Genomic DNA, 20,296 nt, shown 5'->3' with positions numbered 1-20,296 from the left:
ACATTGCACAGCCCAATTTTGTTCTTACAGCATCCACACACATGCAGTTTCCAGTTTAAATAACTGAACAGCAATCAGGAATGGGAACTGAGCTGATTTTTCTCCTCCCTACCTCCCTACTGAAAGCAGTTATAATACTCCCACATTCATCAGATGAGATCAGCTATCTTAGCACAGACCAAGAAATGAATTATCACAGTCATCCAGGGACCTCTAGAAAACTGTTACTCTTTATACATCACTCTCACTTCTATATCTCTACACATTGATGAATATTTCGCCTCCACTACTGAAGCATCAGAAAAAAATACAGAAGCACAAGATGAATTAAGTTTATTATTTTATTGGAGAATACTTACAACATCCAAACCAGGAAATGCTGTGGTAAATTACAAAAATATACATTTGCACTTGAAATGAGAAACTCTTTACATTAAGACGTGCTGCATTATCCAGGATACAGTGTCATTTCTCTCATGTCATACTATGCATTGAAATGTGAGTGTGCATTGTGCATGACAGTTTAAAGATGATCCCTTGTACATGCTTTTAATTTTACTGATGGAGCATTTTGGACAGAAGAAATTTCAAAAATATAATTGAAAAGGGCAACATAGTACCACAGAGTGCAATAATTACAGAGTTTTCTCTATCCCTTTTAATGTTTAGCAGTGATTTTATTTCAATCAGAAAATTAAAGCTCGATTTCTTCCTTTCTGTTTCTGACAGTAATTGGAATTTCCGCAGTTTCCCTATCCTATCCTATATTCTGACTTATTTAGGACTGTCACAGTTTTCTGCAGCAAGAAAGACAATGGTCAAATTATCTGTTCTTTTTCATATCTTAGGCAAATAAAACATTTATCGTGCTTAGAGTGTTAAATATAAAGGGTTTACCTTAACTGAAATATTTCCCACTGAAATCCAATGCAAGTTACTATTACAGTGCTCAGTTAAACATTAGTTCGAAATACTACGAAAAAGAATAGCAGATAAACAGAATCTCCTGAACAAACAAATGCTGGCATTTCATTTGCCACCAAATGTTATTCCAATATAATATATTCTTTTTGCATTGTTTGTTTTTAACTACAATAGCTTGCAATTAATTGAACTAGGGTCCTGGGTGCTTTAAGGAAAGCTAGCTTCAGTTTTCCTAGTATATTTACCACAAATATTCTGTCAGGATTTTATTTAATCACTTTAATGACTCTCTTGGTGCTGCAGTTACAAACTTTGGACTAACTAGTTGGCTGCAGATAGTACGGGCATTTCATTAGCTTCTCTCATTATGTAAATTTGTCAATTTAAAGCTGTGGAAACGGGGGTTATGAACTCTTGCAGTACAATATTTGTTAATAAAAAAGACAATAAGAACAAAACATAAAATACATAATAAGCCTGCCCTATATTTAAAATGGGAATCATTTGTTCCTAAAATGTTTTTCAGCCTGTTATAAATATAGGACTGTAATTTTCAAATGATTCAATGCATATGCATGAAATAAAAAGCAAAAAATCTGTACTGGCAGTGCAGGCCTATTAACAACTGAAAAGAGAAAATATAGAATTATATTTTGAGGGAGCCCCTTTGTCAGAGTAGTCATGACACTAGCAGCCTCTGCCTAGCTTTCTCTTTTCAGATACTAATTGGCCTGCTGCATATTACATTATTTTCTGTTTCAATTTCACATTTCCAGTATTCACAGTTTGTATTTTTTTACCTCTACTGTTCAGTATTTAACACTTGCTAAACTGTACCTTTGCCTGCTACTCCACTTGTACATTTTAAATTCAAACGTAAACATGTATCACACTAACACTGCAGCAGCTGGTATACTTAAGATCATCTAAAGTTAGTATTATTTCTTGGCATACTGGTATTCAATATACCATGCCATACAGGGGTAGGATGTAGGTTCACATGTCTGATATTGGTTGTGTCATGTGGGAGTTGGGGGGGATTGGAGGGAGCACCACGTAAAAGCCACAATTTTAATCACAAGCTGGGAGGGAAATTATGAGAAGCAACCCAAGTTACTCTCGTACACCTACCATTTGCCTAATGAACAATAGTGACTGAGGCCTAGGAGGAGACGATCTGCCCATCCTCACACCTGAGGAACTCTGCATCGTGTGGTGTGCTTAATAGCAAGAAAAGAATGTTTTTAAAAAATGGGAAATAAAGTTAATGTTCTGTACTTTTTTATACACCTCTGAAATGTCATACTCCCGTAAGCTAAAATTAATTTTATATAACAATAAAGAAAACTTTCCTGCAAAGTGCACCGTTCAGAGGTTAAGCACAATTGCATGGGAAGCGTTGGATAATTAAATAACATCATGGTGTGGTGCGTTGTGATTAGTGTAATGTTAAATACTGACAGCAGTTTATATTTTAACATAATTTCCCCTTTCAGAGGTCCTGTTTGGTATATACAAAGTTTTCTCTTTCTATCCCTTTTAGCTAAAAATGTAGTGAAGTTTTACTTTTTAAAACCAAACTGAAATCTTTGCCAATTTCTGTTTGGATGTTTGAAATTTGTAACAAAATCTTTCACAGGTAAACTACCTCATTAGTGGTTAACCATATTCTGTCCCACAGCCAGTGAAATGATTTTCACAATAAGAGCAAGGAAACTCAATTAATGAACTTTGCCCTGTAACAGCTGAATCCAGCAGCAAAGAAATCTCTGAAAGGTTTCTTGGTTGTAAATAATGTGATTGGTTGTGCAAATATAACCCATCCAATGACCAGACACTCACAGTGTTGTTTGGTTAAGTTGCACTGGGCACAATGTAACTTTCCAAAACTCTGAGAGCTACACCAGAGGACATGCAATGCTCGTATAAGGCAATGAGTCAATAGTTTCAATACTAATATTATCAAATGCTCCATTCAGACTTCCTCTCACTAATAACAAAAATGATGGAATTTGGCAGTTTATAAAATCTGCAAGCAAATATTTATGGAATAATGAACATAAATTTTTCTAACTATTTAAATATATATAAAAACAAAGTTTGAAATTGTCTGCAAAGATCAGACATCTTGTTTAGATTTTTGTGTCCCGTTTGAATGGAATATTATATCCCCAATTTGCTATGGCACTGGGTCATTTGTATCGATGCCTTTTCAGGCAGAAATGCACTTACCCTCTCATTTTTATTTTTGAACATGCATTTATCAAATTATCAGTTATCTCTGACAAGATTTTAAAAACATTTTATGCAAAATTTTATCTTCAAAATTCCCTTCATTGTTTGCTTATAGGAAGAACAGCGTAGGTACACACAGAATATAAAACATGTCTGCATATTCCAGCTTCACTGGTTAAGTTACATGGTGAATCACAGTAAGTGGAGAACATCTGCTTTGAAAGATGTTCTTACTGTGTGAATGACATGAGCATAATGGTTCTGAACAATATTTGGCACATGTCCCTGAATTCCAATATGTTGCACCATATCCCATATGTTAGACAAATATGAATTCCCTATTCCCTAAGGTTATGGACTCTGTGCTTCCCGGGTGTTTTTACAGTGTTGTTTGTAACTAAGCATTTTTGTACATGCCCGCACCCAATCTTTAGGGCTCAAAAGTTTATAATTGCATAAAAGTGTGGACCATGATTCATGCAGTTTTTTTTCTTTCAAATTAATTCTTGGGTCATCTTTTGTACATTAAGCCAGCATCAAAGAATAAAAGGTAAGTAGTAATTGTCAATGATCAGGCACCTTGTAAAGTTAACCAACAGAAACCAGTTTTCTAAAATCTAGTACACAGAACCCATTTGCTTTGTTGGACACATATGGGCCAAAAACTGCTATAGCAGGCCAAGTCCCAACCAACAGCTCTTGCTGCTAGACTTCCCTGGCCCCTTTAATCTTCATGATATTTTGCTCTACAAATTGCTGGAATTACAAGATAGAAAGAGTGTGACACCCTCTACAGGGCATCTGGGACCTGAGTAAACAGGGCAACAACTGTGTATCTCCTTAAACATTCAGAATGAAGGATAGTGAAATGAACATCACACAGGTTAACCAGGAAGTGCAAGTTAGAGTGGATGAATTTAATGTCAAATCAGATACAGAAAGAAATAAGGAGAGGGAAATAAATATTGGATTAAAAGGGGAAAAAAGAGACAGAAAAAGTTTTAAAAAGAATTTTGAAATTTGAAAAAAACCTCAAACAAATAAAACCTGAAGGAATGAAACTCCACATTTGTAGTGGTATATTTTCAGTTGACTGGCAGTAGTAAACATCCATCAGGTAGGCAAGAGGGAACTTAGACTTGAAATGAATTGACAACTTTCCACAGCAGATTTACGACATAGCTACCATGCGAATACAGCAACTTCACGCCACTCAATGTATTTTAAGATATCAATTTTTGCAAAGCTAACAGCAGAGCAACACAACTTGGACAGCGAATTTTGGATTTCTGCATTTCATTGCACATCTGCTCTCAGCTGAAGTTGCTGTGGCATATGTACTTCAAAAACAACGAGTGCTATTAGCCTCACTGTTATTTTGACAGCAAAATTTGGGCCATTATCTCTACCAAGACTTAGGCAACACAAGTTAAAGTGCAGACCATTTTTTTGGAGGGAGCTGTAATGCCTGTCAAGTATAGAATCTTTTGGAGTCTGAAAGCAATATATAATATATATAGATGACAATAAAATTTGCCTTTGGAGCTTGAGGGCAAGAATTTCATGATGAGTGATTATGAAACACCAGAGGAACAGTTTATGTTGATTGATCATTTCCAAAGAGCAATCAACAGTTTCTGGAGAAGATATCCTTCCCTGTCCTGTGGGATTGGTTGTGGAAATCTGTGGTCCCGCAACAAAACTTCATTCTCTTTCATTGGTTTTATTAAGGCAAATAGTATGTACTAGAGTTAGCAGATAATACTTACGTGATTAAAATGCAATAGTGTCAACAGATGTTCTATTGCCCTTAACAGTCCTGCTGAAATATAAATTTGCTTTGAACATAATTGATACCAATTAAGGCAGGTGAAGATGCAGTTGAAACATTACATTGTACTGATGTTATAGCAGCAATTTACCACCTAGTAGAGGTCTTTAATATAATGAAGGGGTTGGATAGGGTAAATGTAGAGAAGACATTTCCACTAGTGGAGGAGTTCAAAACTGGGGGCCATAAATACAAGGTAGGTAATAATAAATCCAATAAAGAATTCAGGAGTAATTTCCTTACCCAGAGAGTGGTTAGAATGTGAAGCTATCGACCACAAGCAGCAGTTGAGGCAAATTAAGTAGATGGCTTTAAAGGGAAAGCTAGATAAGCATATGAGGGAGAAAGGAATAGAAGATTATGTAAAAATGCATAAAAGTAGGTTGGGAGGAGGCTTGTGTGGAGCATGAACAACGTCAGAGACTAGTTGCACTGAATGGGCTGTTTCTGTGCTATACATTCTATGCAATTCTGTGCATGTAGTTTTGGTTACCATGGGGTCATCCATTTTGGGCATTTCTCCAAGATTTGTTCAGCCTTGAAACAATCACAAGAAGAAAGGCACCAACTGTAACTTTGTGTAAGCTCTGTAAGGAAAACAGCCTTGTTATGCAAGTTTGAACTGGAGCTCAAAGGAGACACCACTTACTCTACACACACACACCAGTAATAGATGAATAAGGATCAGGCAGCTAAAGAACCTTAGCTATCAGTTAGCTAAAGCAAATTAATTATCTGGGAATGCAAATCTCATAAAGAAAGCAGTAAGATGTGAAACAGTAGATCGGTTGCTCTCTCAGATGCCTAATTAATTTTCTCAGATTACTTGCTGAGATCTTAAAAGTCACTTGAACCAACTCATTTCTCTTTTCCATTTTTATCAGTGGAAAATTCAGGCCCATATTCCTGCCACTTTTCTTGACTTCCAACTGGTAGGAAGAACTATAATAATAGTAATCCCTGCCCACAATTTTTACAGTATGATGTCAATCCACCTGATATGACAAATTATTTTAGAAAAATGGTCTGTAAACTATCTAAAATATACAGGAAATTTTGGTGGAATAAAAAGAGAGTGAAGAAAGTCACCATGATGTAGGGTATAGTGGCGTAATATTATCATGGACCAGTTACAAAATTTATGAATCAGATGGATATCAAGGGCAAGATTTTCCTTGCGGGCTTCAGGACGCCACCACGAAGCTCAAATGGAGGTCAGAAGCCGGCAATATGTGGGGAACAGCCATTCATCTGTGATTTTCGCCGAATTAGCCACCTAATGCCAGAGGGTAGGCTCGCTGTCCAATTAAGGACAGCAAGTGGGCTCTCGAAACCGGAGGGCCAATAGGATGCCCTCCAGCTTGGAAGCAGGAGCAGGATGCCATGCCAGGTAAGTGAGGCAGAGGGCACCCTTTCTCCATTTTTAAAGTTAAAATAAAAAAGGCCTTTGCAGCAGGGCCACCATTATGGAGAAGGAACTCCTCCACAGGGTGGCCTACAGCTATAGATGAACCCAGGTAAGCAGGGAGGACCTCTAAGCCTACTGGCATGAATTGCTGCCCCCCACCCCACTCCCAGGTCTGCCGCTAGGAGGCCATCTCCAGGCAGCTGCACTGTCCTCTGTTGCCTGTGGAGACCTGGAGACTGACTGGAAAATCCCAGCTGACCTCAAACAATGGGCCTTCATAGGCCTTCAGTGTCTTTATTGGCTACCAGCTGCTTGTGGGCAGGTAGCCCTTCCCCCCTCACCACTCATCCTGCCTCCATGAAAATTCTCAGCCTGCCCCCTCCATGCCCACACCCGCTGGGGCTTAAAAATCCAGCCCCAAGTCTTCTGAAGCAGCCGTATGACCAGCTAATGCCTAAAGTGGTTAGGCTATCAAGGGATATAGAGTAAAGATGGGTAAATGAAGTTGAGCTACAGATCAGCCAAGATAGAATAGGCTGGAGGGGCTGAATAATCTATGAGGTAATATCACAAGCCTTTGGTAATGCATGGTAAGGTTGTGTTATTGACAATTACTCACCAATGAATATCAACATGATGTGTTTGTGAATTGCATTTTGCTTTTTGATTTAAAAAAATAATCAGTTCAATAAAAACTGTGCAGTTGAAAACACTAAATAAAAATGAGCGAAGCTTTCTTATGTACTTGTGCAGGCTGTGAGCAAACTTAAACACCACATACTACTGTACACGTTTCACATGAATAGACATCAATTCATTTAAATATTTGTTACTTTCGGAATTTTTGCTTTCGGTATCCAATATCATCCAATATCACTGTCACTGAGCTGATATCAAGATATATCAGTGCTGTGATGCCTGTGTATAATTTTAACATAGATGTTGAAATAGATGAAAATGCATTAAACTACTTACTGCAGGTTCCTAGCTGAAAGGTTATTCTCCATTAGTGTCCTTTTTTGTGAATGTAAGTGTTAAATGTTGCACAGTCTGCAAATACCAAGGAATCCTGTTATAGTTTGGAATGGGTTGAAAGATTGTTCAAAATCAGACTTGGATAATATAGGACTGACCGTGAAAATGTAAGAAGCAAATTAGGGATTGGCTAACAAGGGGCCTGTCAGAAATGTTCACACAGGAGTATTCCAGGGCATATTTTACAAAATTAATACCAGTAGCAAGTCACAAATCAGAGTTCTATAGATTATACAATGTTGACTATTTTCCCTTTTTCTTTCAATAGTGCTCTGAAACAAGTAATCATTTACCCAGCTCTGAGCAATGTGAAAATATCCCTCATATCTGACCATTCCACAAGTTCAGCAAATTCAGACAGAATTCAGTTAGCGTTAGACTAAATCATTTTCTTGTGTGTGCTTTATCAGGAAAGGGTCGGTGAAGCTTGGCTAAGAACTTTGATGAGCTAAATAAATTCATCTATTCAATGAAAATCTGTTTCTTGTGGAGTTTTTCCCTAATGCAGCCAGTAATATAGACAGGTCTGGTTTAGGTATATCCATACTGTTTACTCAACAAAATTTGCTCATGCCAAAATTGGGAAAGGGGATGAGGAAGCTCAGACTTTCCAGCCTTAAATTTAATTTGTTAACTTGGCTGTTTAAATTTCCCAATACGTTACCCAGAAAAGCATTTCCCTTTCCTAGTCAATGCTCACACAGTTTGAAAAGCCCTTGTTTGGGCGGGTATCATGACAGGGACTGCTCCCATTCTTTTCATATGTGCCTGGGTTGGTCCATTCTTATCAATCTTGGCCTCCTCTGTTAATGTGTAAGTAATGGGTGTCTTGTCCTCCTCAGTTGATGGTGTTGAAGGCTGCTGGGGGAAAGGGGTGCTGCTTTTGACGGACTTGACTGAGCAGGAACCAGACACTGTGCTTCCTGTCCCCACTGAGGATTGTGCGTTGACAAGCTTTGCCTTTGGTGCCTCAGCATCTTCCCTGTTCAGTGCAATGAAAGAAAATAGCAAAATATAAGCTAAGGTTTGGAGCAAGAATATAAAGAGACAGCAGATCCACCTTTACAATGCATTGTTTTGCATGAGACCTGGTTAAGCAGCTCATTGGGGCTGGTTTCCACCTACAATTCCCCATGTTGAGCTTTCTGAGTTTGGCCATTGTGAAGGTGGCGAGTGGATGCTAGTCCCTCTTCATAGAGAGGGAGGATGAGATAAATGTGGACTTTCAGTTACATTTGTAACAAGATTTGTATATTTTAATATTTATGAATAGAAATATGATCACTTTAAATGTTAGTTATAAATAGCTGCTTTGAGAGTATACAATACCTGTGATATGCAAAAAGTTACCTTAAAGAAGCACTTTCTGATAGCGATCTGCTTTAGTGTTCTATTAAGAACCAAAAGCAACATGAGTTGCTCTGGAATATAGTTCCAAGTCAGGATGGTGTGCGGCTTTTTTTTAATTCATTCATGGGATGTGGGCGTCACTGGCCAAGCCAGCATTTATTGCCCATCCCTAATTGCCTTTGAGAACGTGGTGGTGAGCTGCCTTCTTGAACCGCTGCAGTTCATTTGGGGTAGGTATACCCACAGTGCTGTTAGGAAGGGAGTTCCAGGATTTTGACCCAGCGACAGTGAAGGAACGGCGATATAGTTCCAAATCAGGATGGTGTGTGACTTGGAGGAGAACTTGCAGGTGGTGGTGTTCCCATGCATCTGCTGCCCCTGTCCTTCTAAGTGGTAGAGGTCGCGGGTTTGGAAGGTGCTGTCGAAGGAGCCTTGGTGAGTTGCTGCAGTGCATCTTGTAGATGGTATACACTGCTGCCACTGTGCGTCGCTGGTGAAGGGAGTGAATTTTGAGGGTGGTGGATGGGGTGCCAATCAAGCGGGCTGCATTATCCTGGACAGTGTTGAGCTTCTTGAGTGTTATTGGACCTGCACCCGTCCAGGCAAGTGGAGAGTATTCCATCACACTCCTGATATCGGCCGTCATGAGCTCCATACTTATGTGCCAAAGTAGGGTTGTACTTAACAACTCCTGTAGAACCCTAGTATGTTTTCAGCTATATTAAAAAGGCCTGACAGGACAATCTAAAGTTTAAAAAAGTAAAAATTATATGGGCTTAGTCGTACTGCAACTGCTGTGGAGCAAAGTATTGCACGACCTTTAGGAAGTAGCCTCTCTTACACCTCCACCAGCAGCATCAGACAGTTGTTCGAGATAGTGATGAAAATGTTTGTGTGGCACAATGACAGGATCAGAAACCACAAGAATAAACACTATCAAAAATGTAAACATTGGACTGGTGCAGAAACTGGGGTTAGAATTAAGTCACAGGGATGAGGCAATGAATATTTGCTCAGACTGAGATTTCTGTCATACCTCACCAGTAGTTAGTGACAAGGTCAGTATTAATATTCAAAATCTGAGGGATAACTGGCCTGAAACCCATGTTAACTACCACGTTTGTACATCTTAAACCATTGATTGCAACTCTACCTGATCTCATTTGGCATTTCCTCTTCCTCATACTTATGTTTTTCTTTTCTGGACAGTGTGAACCAGACAATAAGGAAGATTAACAGTAGCCCAAGAATAACTCCAATTACAGCACCAGCAATGATCCCAGGATCTCTCACATCTGGAAATAAAATTAAGTTTGCAAATTAATATTGGCATCCTTGTCCAATTAAATTAATTTGAAAGAAAATATGCATCTGCTTATTTTAGTGGGAATGTGGATTTCTATTGGCACTCTTCTTGTTAAAAAAAACACTTTTTGGTGACATATGTTTTTCACCAGCTTCTTAAAGTAAGCTTATTTCTGTTTTGTGCTCATTATTGTTGAACATGGTAATTGTGAATTCAGAATTTCTATTTTGCCACTCTGTCAAGCTTGAACTATGACCCTCATAATTAAGCAGACCATCCAAATAGCATTTACTTAAAAAGATACATTTTTGGACTTTTTTTTCACATGGCACACACTAAATTTAAAAATAGGTCACATGGCACAAACATCTTCATTCTCCCCATAAGCCACCATAAATTTTATTGGCCTGTATTTTGCAGTCCGCTGTGAAGTGATGGTGCTCACCGCTAACCTTGAAAAAAGCTGCCACAAAGATCTAGTGAGTTCCGTAGTTCCCAATGCTAATTTCATTCTGGTGCCAGCTCTAGGACAGCTCCGGCATCCAGCAACAGTGATGTCATTAGGCAGGCTAAGCAGCCAATCACATTGAAGAATTCTCACAGACAGCAAATGAGGAACTAACAAGTAGGTTTTATCATTCACTTTTGATAATTTTACAGAAAGCGAAGTAGAGATTGGGACATACACTTGGGATTAAGATAGAAGCTGAAAAAGAAAAAAAAACTTTAAAAAAGATAATTTTTCTTATTTTAAAAAATTTATGGAAAAAATCTATGAAATGTTTTATCATGCAACAGAGAAATTTGCCATTCCACAAATATAAAATTAGGTTTGCAGGACCAGAGATGTTCAACAGTAATTATGACTTAGTACACTGTTAAAAACCCAGTTACACCTGATTCAACAAGGTTTAACTTTTCAAGGGTTTTTATAATGAAAACAGAGAAGAAAAAGTAGAATGTCAAATCAATGCAGTGATTTCTAATTGATTTCAATTTGTGAGGGCTTTGAAAGCAGAGGAGCAGGGACTCACTGGCAGCAACTGCTGGATTTCCACATTTAATGCCACATGTACAAACGACAGAAGTTCCTGTCAGTTTCACAAAGTAATGATGGCGATCCCTGACAGTTTCACTGTCATTACAACAGCAAAATCTGGGTAATTGTGAATAAATCTGATTTAAGCTGTATCGTTGCCTGCGCACTTTTGAGTGCAATCCCCAAATTCTTTGATTTTGTTTATTCAGTGAAATAACTCACGCATAATCGCAATATTAATGAAGCAGCTTGCTTCCCCTGCTTCATTCGTGGCACTGCACTGATATTGTCCAGCATTTGCATGGCTCAAGTTCCTCAGAAACAGCATTTCTGGAGTTTTTGAATCTGAAAAAGCAAGTACAACGTAGTTACATGGTGAATTCTGCACGGGGCATTTGACAAGGCAACAATTCAAAGATTATCTCAAAGAGTAAATTACTGCAAATTAAACCTTGAGTGATTGGTAGAAGGATTAGAGGGGACATGTGGAAAAACTTTCACCCAGAGGGTGGCGGGTGTCTGGAATTTACTGCCCGGATCGGTGGTGGAGGCAGAAACCCTCAACTCTTTAAAAAGGTACCTGGACACGCAACTGAAGTGTTGCAACCTGCAAGGCTACAGACCAGGTGCTGGAAGGTGGGATTAGATTGGGCAGCTAATTTTTTCTGCAAGCGCAGACACGACAGGCTGAATGGCCTCCTTCTGTGCCGTAACTTTTCTATGGTTCTATGGTTTAAGATGGAAATGAAGATGTGCAGGTGGAAGGAGTGGCAGTGGGAGAGCATTTTAGTGGTAGTGATCATAATTCAGTCAGTTTTAACTTAATTATGGAAAAGGACAAGGATAGAACAGGAGTTAGAGTTCTCAGTTGGGGCTAGGCCAATTTTACTAAGCTGAGGAGTGAGTTAGCGAAAGTGGACTGGAAACAGCTACTTGAAGATAAATCAGTGTCAGAGCAGTGGGAGGCATTCCAATGGGAGATTCAAGGGGTTCAGAGTAAACACATTCCCACAAAGAAAAAGGATGAGATGGCCAAATCTAGAGCCCCATGGATGTCAAGGAGCTTACAGGGTAAGATAAGGCAGAAAAGGAAAGTTTATGTCCGACACCGAGAACTCAATACTACAGAAAGCTGAGAAGAGTATAGAAAGTGGAGGGATGAAATCAAAAAGGAAATTAGGAAAGCTAAGAGAGAGCATGAAAGAATAATGGCAAGCAAAATCAAGGTGAACCCAAAGATGTTTTATCAATACATTCAGAGTAAGAGGATAACTAAGGAAAGAGTAGAGCCCATAAAATATCAAATAGGTAACCTATGTGTAGGGGTGGAAGATGTTGGTATTGTTCTTAATGAATACTTTGTGTCTGTCTTCACAAAAGAGGGACGATGCAGATATTGTAGTTAAGGAGGAGGAGTGTGAAATATTGGATGTGATAAACATAGGGAGCAAGGAAGTATTAATGGAATTAGCATCCTTGAAAGTTGATAAATCACCAGGGCTGACTGTTAAAAGACGCAAGAGATGAAATAGCAGATGGTCTGACCATCATTTTCCAGTCCTCACTGGATACAGGTGTGGTGCCGGAAGATTGGAGGACTGCTAATGTTGTACCTCTATTAAAAAAGGGAGCAAGGGATAGACCGAATAATTACAGGCCAGTCAGTCTAACCTCAGTAGTGGGCAAATTATTGGAATCTATTCTGAGAGATAGGATTAACTGTCACTTAGAAAGGCACAGATTAATCAAGGATAGTCAGCATGGATTTGTTAAGAGAAGATCTTGTCTAATCAACTTGATCGAATTTTTTGAAGAAGTAACAAGGAAGATAGATGAGGGTAGTGCAGTTGATGTGGTCTACATGGATTTTAGCAAGGCTTTTGACAAGGTCCCACATGGCAGACTAGTTAAAAAAATAAAATCCCATAGGATCCAGGGAAATGCAGCAAGGTGGCTACAAAATTAGCTCAGTGGCAGGAAACAAAGGGAAATTGTTGATGGGTGTTTTTGCGATTGGAGGGCTGTTTCCAGTGGCGTTCCGTAGGGCTCAGTACTGGGTCCCCTGCTTTTTGTGGTATATATTAACGATTTGGATGTAAATGTAGGGGGCATGATCAAGAAGTTTGAAGATGATACAAAGATTGGCCGTGTGGTAGATAGCGAGTAGGATACCTGTAGACTGCAGGAAGATATCAATGGACTGGTCAGGCGGGCAGAAAAGTGGCAAATGGAATTCAACCCGGAGAAGTGTGAGGTGATGCATTTGGGGAGGTCAAACAAATCAAAGGAATACACAATTAATGGGAGAATACTGAGAAGTGTAGAGGAAGTGAGGGATCTTGGAGTGAATGTCCACAGATCCCTGAAGGTAGCAGGACAGGTCGATAAGGTGGTTAAGAAGGCATATGGAATCCTTTTCTTTATTAGCCAAGGTATAGAATATAAGAGTCGGGTGATTATTCTGGAAATGTATAAATCATTGGTTAGGCTACAACTTGAGTACTGTGTGCTGTTCTGGTCACCTCATTACAGAAAGGATGTAATTGCACTAGAGAGGGTACAAAGGAGATTTACGAGGATGTTGCCGGGACTGGAAAAATGCAGCTAGGAGGAAAGATTGGATAGCCTGGGGTTGTTCTCCTTGGAACAGAGAAAGCTGAGGAGAGATCTGATTGAAATGTGCAAAATTTTGAGGGACTTGGATAGAGTGGAAGTGAAGGGTCTGTTTCTTAGCAGAGAGGTCAGTTGACAATATTGAAAATGCTGGTCCCTTTAATTAAACAGGACTCATTTCAGTGTTAATAGAAAGCAGGTGATGCTCATTATAGTTTTGTATTTAAAGGCTGGGTTTTTAGTCAGTTGGGGAGTTGTCTCTAGACAGAGAGTTAGTCCAGAAAGACAGAGTGGGAACTGATGTTTGGACTGAAATATGAATCGCCAATAAAGCAGTTGTGGATCAGAGACTGTCATTGGCTTCCTCATTTTGGTGACTGGACATCTGCCTGTGATTGGTAGAAAGATTAGAGGGGAGATAAGGAAAAACGTTTTCATCCAGAGGGTTGTGGGGATCTAGAACTCACTGGCTGAAAGGGTAGTTGAGGCAGAAACCCTTAACTCATTCAAAAGGAGTCTGGATACGCACTTCAAGTGCCGTAATCTGCAGGGCTGCAGAACGAATGTTCGGAAGTGGGATTAGGATGGGTGGATTGTTTTTTGGCTGGCACAGACATGATGGGCCAATTGGCCTCTTTCTGTGCTGTAAACCTTCTATGATTCTATGTTTGCAACTTTGGAAAATTTCTATCACATGTTTGCTAAATGTATTTTGGAGCAATTTTTCATGCTATAAGATATTTTCACTGAACTATGTTCCCACTCAGAACTCTTTATCTTTGTGAGGTTTTTTTCTTCCTTTCCTTTTCCTGTGTTTCTTTTAGGTACATGACATATCCGGACCAATAGGCAAGCAAATGACCACCTTCCAGGTCTAAATAAGTGTCACTTAGTCACTGGACACTAGGAAGTGCTTGAATGTCCCAATGTAAAATTGCTTCTGAATTTCTATCTCTGTCTTTGTTGGAAAGCACTTAGTCTTTGCTCTGTACCTCCCTTGCTGGCATAACAGTGATCAGGAGCTCACTGCAAGGGGAAATGTATTGCGCAGTCCTTCACTGTCTGCCAGTATTGGATGTTAGATGTTGTGTATGGAGTTGTCCATATTATTTTAAATTCTAATCATCCTCAAATAGTTAACATTCAAAAATAGTGTAATTATGGAAAACTAAGGGAACATAACATCAGAGGGAGAGCATCCTCGCTGCAGCACTGTAACTCATCTGGATATTTCAGCGACACTACTGTTGCTCACATACATTTTTCATTAAACAAAAAGCAAAAAAGACCACGGGTGGTGGAAAGCTGAATTAAAAACAAAAATAAAATGCTGGAAGCACTCAGCAGAGCAGCCAGCACTAGTGGAGAGAACAGATGTTTCATCTGTGAATTCTTTGCCAGAATTGGATGATATCACAGATGGACAGCTTTTTTAAAAAAAATGCCTTATGTCTGTAATGTCTCCCACTTCCAATGAACGGTCCGTATCTGAAAAATCTGTTCTCTTAACAGATGCTGGCTAACCTGTTAAACGTTTCGAGTACTTTCTTTAGCCGTACAAATCTGATTTGAAATCCTTTGTACTATACAAAAATGAGTATAAGCAGAATACCCTGATTTGGAAAATGCGTCCTATGTGGGATTAGAATAAATCCAGTCTTCTGTAAAATTTTATTCACCAACCTATGCTTAAACTGGTACCAACTTTGGCTTGGTGTTCTTCTGTTTCTGAAACATGTTTCCAACTATACACGATGGGATCAGTGCCTTTCTCTGATTTACACTGAAGTTTGATATCATTTCCTTGTAGTAACTGCCCTTGGGTCCAACACTTGGGCTTAGAAGGTCTGACTGAAGTAGAACAGAGATATTTTGATTGAGATCTCACATTTTAATCGGTATATTGCATTTTATAACAGGTGTGATTAATTGTCTTCATTATAGCTGGTTAAAATGCACATTGGGTAAATGGTAGGAATTCAGATATATTAGTACAGTATAGGCACATCTGTGTACTGTATGATCTGTGCAACTGTCCATAAACTCTTATTTGTCAATCATATATGTATTACAAATAGGTACAAGCGGTGTTTCCCACAGGAGCAGAAGAGGTATTTGATATCAAAAGAGCATTGATGATAAAGAAGCTGCATTTGAAAGCACAATAGCTTGTTTCATTTGTTTAGCTGGATCTGCCACAGCTTCATACGTTCAGACACCATTATTTGTTAACACTTCACTCCACAAGGCACATATACACCAGACAGAATACCATGAGATCAATGCAGGGCACATATGAACCAACCTCATAACCTTTTAGAAAGAACAAAATTAAAATATTTTATTTACTTCTATTATGAAAGCCATTATAAAAGTGCTTCCACCATTGTTTCTGATCGGATATTCTATCTTCTAACAAACCCCAAGATAAAACACGCTCTCCTAATCTCTCCTTTGTTTGTTGTATGATTATTTCAAATTAATGCCCTCTAGTTTTTCCTGACTGACCGATCATATTAAAACTCCTTAGAATTTTTGAAAGCCTTTCTTGAATCTCCTCTTAAACTTCTTTGTTCGAAGAAAAAGAGCCCCAGTTTCTCTAGCCATCCCTCATAAGTAAACTCTCACACCAGAGAGCAGCAGTGGAGAAGACAGGCAAAAAAATACTTTCTTGCTAGTTCTTCGGAACATACAGTAGGTGGCACTCCAGGTAAATGTACTGTTTATTTGTGCGAGCACAAATCAAAGACTGTCACCATTCCACTTGTATCTTAAAATAAATCAAATCCATGATTTGACCTGTAGATGACCTTGACTTTGGCATGTTTCCCCCAGGGTTGAGGAAAATCGGCTTCTAATATAATTAAAGAAGGTGAGATGTTGTATTTCAACAGTGCCTTTCATGAGCTATGGACGCCCTCAAGTGCTTAAGAACTTTTTTTATTTTTGAAGTCTAGTTACTGTTGGAAATGTAGGGAACACAACTGCTGGTTTCTACACAGCAAGATCCCGCAAACAGCAATGTGATTTTAAAAAAATCCAGATAATCTGTTTTTCATGATGTGGATTGGGTGATAGGTGTCAGCCAGCACAGGAGGGCAGGCAGGACCTTGATTTAATGTCTCATTTGAAAGATGTTCCGTAATAAGGGGTTAAAATTATAGTTGCTAATATAACACGATAAATAAAATCTATAAATCAGCATCTAACTTATGTCTGTGTTCTTCATATTGCATCTGACTCACCTACGCAAAATAGAAAACTTGTCTGACCTACAAATGACCTAGGAAGGCACAGTAGTTGTACCTAGTGGCCTTGAACAAGAAAAGTTAGTTTGCACACAGCTACACTAGAATAATATATTGTTCCTTACAGAGTATAATGCTCCTGTCCTTATAAAACAGTACATCTTCTGGCCTACTATGGGAAGTCACACAATCTAACTAAAAGATACTTTCTTAAGAATTCTCTACCCCAGAGAGCTGTGGATGCTCAGTTGTTGAGTATCTTCAAGATGGAGCTCATTAGATTTTTGGGCACTAAGGGAATCAAAGGATATGGGGATAGGGTGGGAAAGTGGAGTTGCTGTAAAAGATCCACCATGATCTTACTGAATGGCCTAGCAGGCTTCTGGGGCCATATAGTCTCCTCTGCCTCCTATTTCTTGTGTTATTATTAACTTATATAATTCCTAGAAAGCTCTGATCCCATTCCATAAAATATTCCCCTTATCCAGTAAGTCTTAATAAGTAGTCACAGACAGTATGTCACCAGTAATATGTCCTGGCAGTGCCCAAGGATTATTCAGTGATCCTCCTCTAACAATAAGTAATACTTGATGATACATGAGCATGAATCTGACACTAATTCACATTTAAAATAACAGATCTCTGAAAGGATTGTTCATGGTGAGCTAGAGAATACACTGTTTCATAACAATAGGAATTCGACCAAACAAATGTCGAACAGGGAAAGTGTTACAGGAAGTAAGCGTGACACTAAAGGAAGTGTGCACCATATGTTTAATACAACTTATCAAACTCCAGTGGCATAGTACACAAGGAATGAAGACTAAACGTAATCTTTGGGTAAAGTAAAACTTGAGGGTGGGACAATTGGACCAGGGCACAGAAATATTATTCACACCCCATTCTAACATCATTGTGATGTTTTATTATTCTTTCTACTTAAGAATCAAATATTGTGGTATTTTGGGAAACAGCAGTAGAGTTGATTGGAGCTTAGGATCTTCTCCACATAGTCTGAGGAGCTGGGATGACGCTATACTGAAACACTACAGTGCTGCCTTTATAGGGAGAGTGTAACAAAAATGTGACAAGTTTACACAAGCGAATATCATTATATATCTGAACAATGGCATATATATTGCAAACGGCATAAGTATGACAACAGGAAGTAAGGATTTAAAGACAGAAAGGTGGTACGAATGTAAGATTTTTTATTATGGGCATATCTTCAAAAATATTTTGAAAAGTGAACTAATTCTATACAACCTACTGGACTACCATAAATCAGACCAAATACCATATTGTTTAAGAATGTTTGCCACGTATTTTGACATTATTATTACACCTTTTCAATACCAAGCCCACAAAAAGGTTTAAGTACTTTAAAAAACAGTCAAATATTAAAATGAAAATCTTCTAGCCACCTACCCAAAACAACAAGATTAATAGCAGTCTTCCAGTCATAATCTCCTCCGTTTTTCACTTTGCATGTGTATAGCCCTGAGTCTGTAGAACGCAAGGAAGATATTTTAATGGACGCATCTCCCATCAGTTGATCTGCTGCAAAGGAGATTCTTCCTCTCATCTTTGGACTTATATTTTCATACACTTTACCCAAGGAATAAGTGATCACCTGTGAATCAAACAGAATAGAATTAGATCAATCTGTAATTGCATCATTGCAACTAATTTTAAGACAAAAAGTGAGCCCCTGATGTTTGGGCTCAAGATTGGTGTTACAAGGTTTGGGTCTCCCTTAGATATTCTTTCGGGTACAGTGGTACTGGTCACTCCAGTAAGCATCTGCTTTGTAATTTTACTGGATTTAACTCCCTTGTGATTTGATCAGAACTCCTTCACATGCACTTCTCCAAGATAGACTCAGAAATAGACCAGAACAAAGGATATGAAAAGGCTAGATTTCTTATGATTTTATTAGGTGGTCATCCATTCATAGGCTGCCAATTACCAAGGATGTTTGTTGGTCAAGGTAATCTCTGGCATCCTTTGAAGCTTAAACACCTTCATTGTATGCATTCATACCTGCTAGGTAACTATCAGGGACACTATTGGACAGAATGACGCTAATAGTTCTATTGAACAGAATGACAGTAGAATGTTAAACTACCTCTTACAACCTGAACATGTATATTCTTGCTTTCAGCATACCAGACTATAATGTATGTTCTCTGTAGTTTGCTATATTCCAGAAAGCTAGGTGGTGAAGGATAGAACTGGAGCCAATCTTTACACACTTTTATAAGCATTTATTTACAGAGATACATATTACAAACATGCACCTCCCAACCCAACCACAAAAGTTTCAGTCTGTTCCTATTTATAGGGGCACAAGTAAATCCCCAGTCAATGCCCATCACCTGCATACAACTAAATACAGTCAGCCAACTGTATTTAATTTTTACCCTGTGCACTGAGATCAGCAAGAAATAAAACAATACCATTGCGTAATAAACAACAAAGCTGTTTTTTGTCACAGATCGTTGTAAGGCTGTTCAAACTTTCCTCCTTTTTTTCAAGGTGGTCCCTCACTGGGAGATAATGAGTTACATTGCAACACAAAACTACAACTGAAAGACAGAAATGAAGTCATATTCACAGCAACGACTGACAAAAATGGTAGGACAGGTTATAAAAAAGGACCCCAGTCATGATTTGTGCTGAAAGAAAAAAAAACTCAACACATCAGATTCAACACAGTTTTTGGTAGCAAACATTTATTTAAAAATTCTAACCAATGGCAAACATACAGTTCTCTCACCATCAATTGCCATTAGTTATACAAACTTGCTAACTTCCTTTGTTCTGGGCAGGAGACAGTCATTTTTCAAAAGTCTTTCAAGAAATGTTGCTGAACTTCTTGGTGCTGCTTCTGCCGGGACCTGATGGGGAAAATGGTGTCAAAAAGAAGTGTAAATGGAGTAGAGCTGTGAAACTGATATAAAGCTGCTCTCCTGAAACTTCCACTAACATATAAAGGAAGGCCTTTGAAGTGATGAAAATAAAGCCAAAGATGCAATAAAAATTCAAAAAGACGTACTCAATGTCAGAGATATCATAAAAGCAATGAACAACTAGTCAAGAAAGAACGGGAAAAGAAAATAATTTTCTCAGTAAAGGTATCCGGCCACTAACAGAAAGGTACCGATGTTGATGAAAGAAGACAAAAGAGCTAGTCAACTTCTTACTGAAGCCATATTAATGAGACGCTCGGGGAAAGAAAGGTCATCAGAGCTCTAATAAACTAAATTTTTTCAAGGGATGTGTCGCCAAGTACTTTTCCTGACGT

At 38.6% G+C, this 20,296-nt stretch overlaps 1 protein-coding gene across 1 annotated transcript in view; it reads right to left on the bottom strand.

Moving 5' to 3' along the window:
- Positions 1-349: 349 nt before the first annotated feature.
- LOC137381385 (CXADR-like membrane protein) overlaps positions 350-20,296 on the bottom strand; it is a 130,766-nt gene continuing 110,819 nt past the window's right edge. The window contains exons 3-7 of the mRNA XM_068053906.1: positions 18,418-18,622; positions 15,425-15,592; positions 11,351-11,473; positions 9,937-10,078; positions 350-8,415 (exon numbers count right to left, since the gene is read on the bottom strand). Coding sequence (XP_067910007.1) covers positions 8,130-8,415; positions 9,937-10,078; positions 11,351-11,473; positions 15,425-15,592; positions 18,418-18,622 — 924 coding nt within the window. The 3' untranslated portion in view covers positions 350-8,129. The remainder of the gene's footprint in view (positions 8,416-9,936; positions 10,079-11,350; positions 11,474-15,424; positions 15,593-18,417; positions 18,623-20,296) is intronic.

The sequence above is a fragment of the Heterodontus francisci genome, chromosome 22 (genome assembly GCF_036365525.1).
Source record: "Heterodontus francisci isolate sHetFra1 chromosome 22, sHetFra1.hap1, whole genome shotgun sequence".
Taxonomy (NCBI): domain Eukaryota; kingdom Metazoa; phylum Chordata; class Chondrichthyes; order Heterodontiformes; family Heterodontidae; genus Heterodontus; species Heterodontus francisci.
The sequence above is the reverse complement of the archived record's forward strand: the minus strand, read 5'-3'. Positions and strand labels throughout refer to the sequence as shown.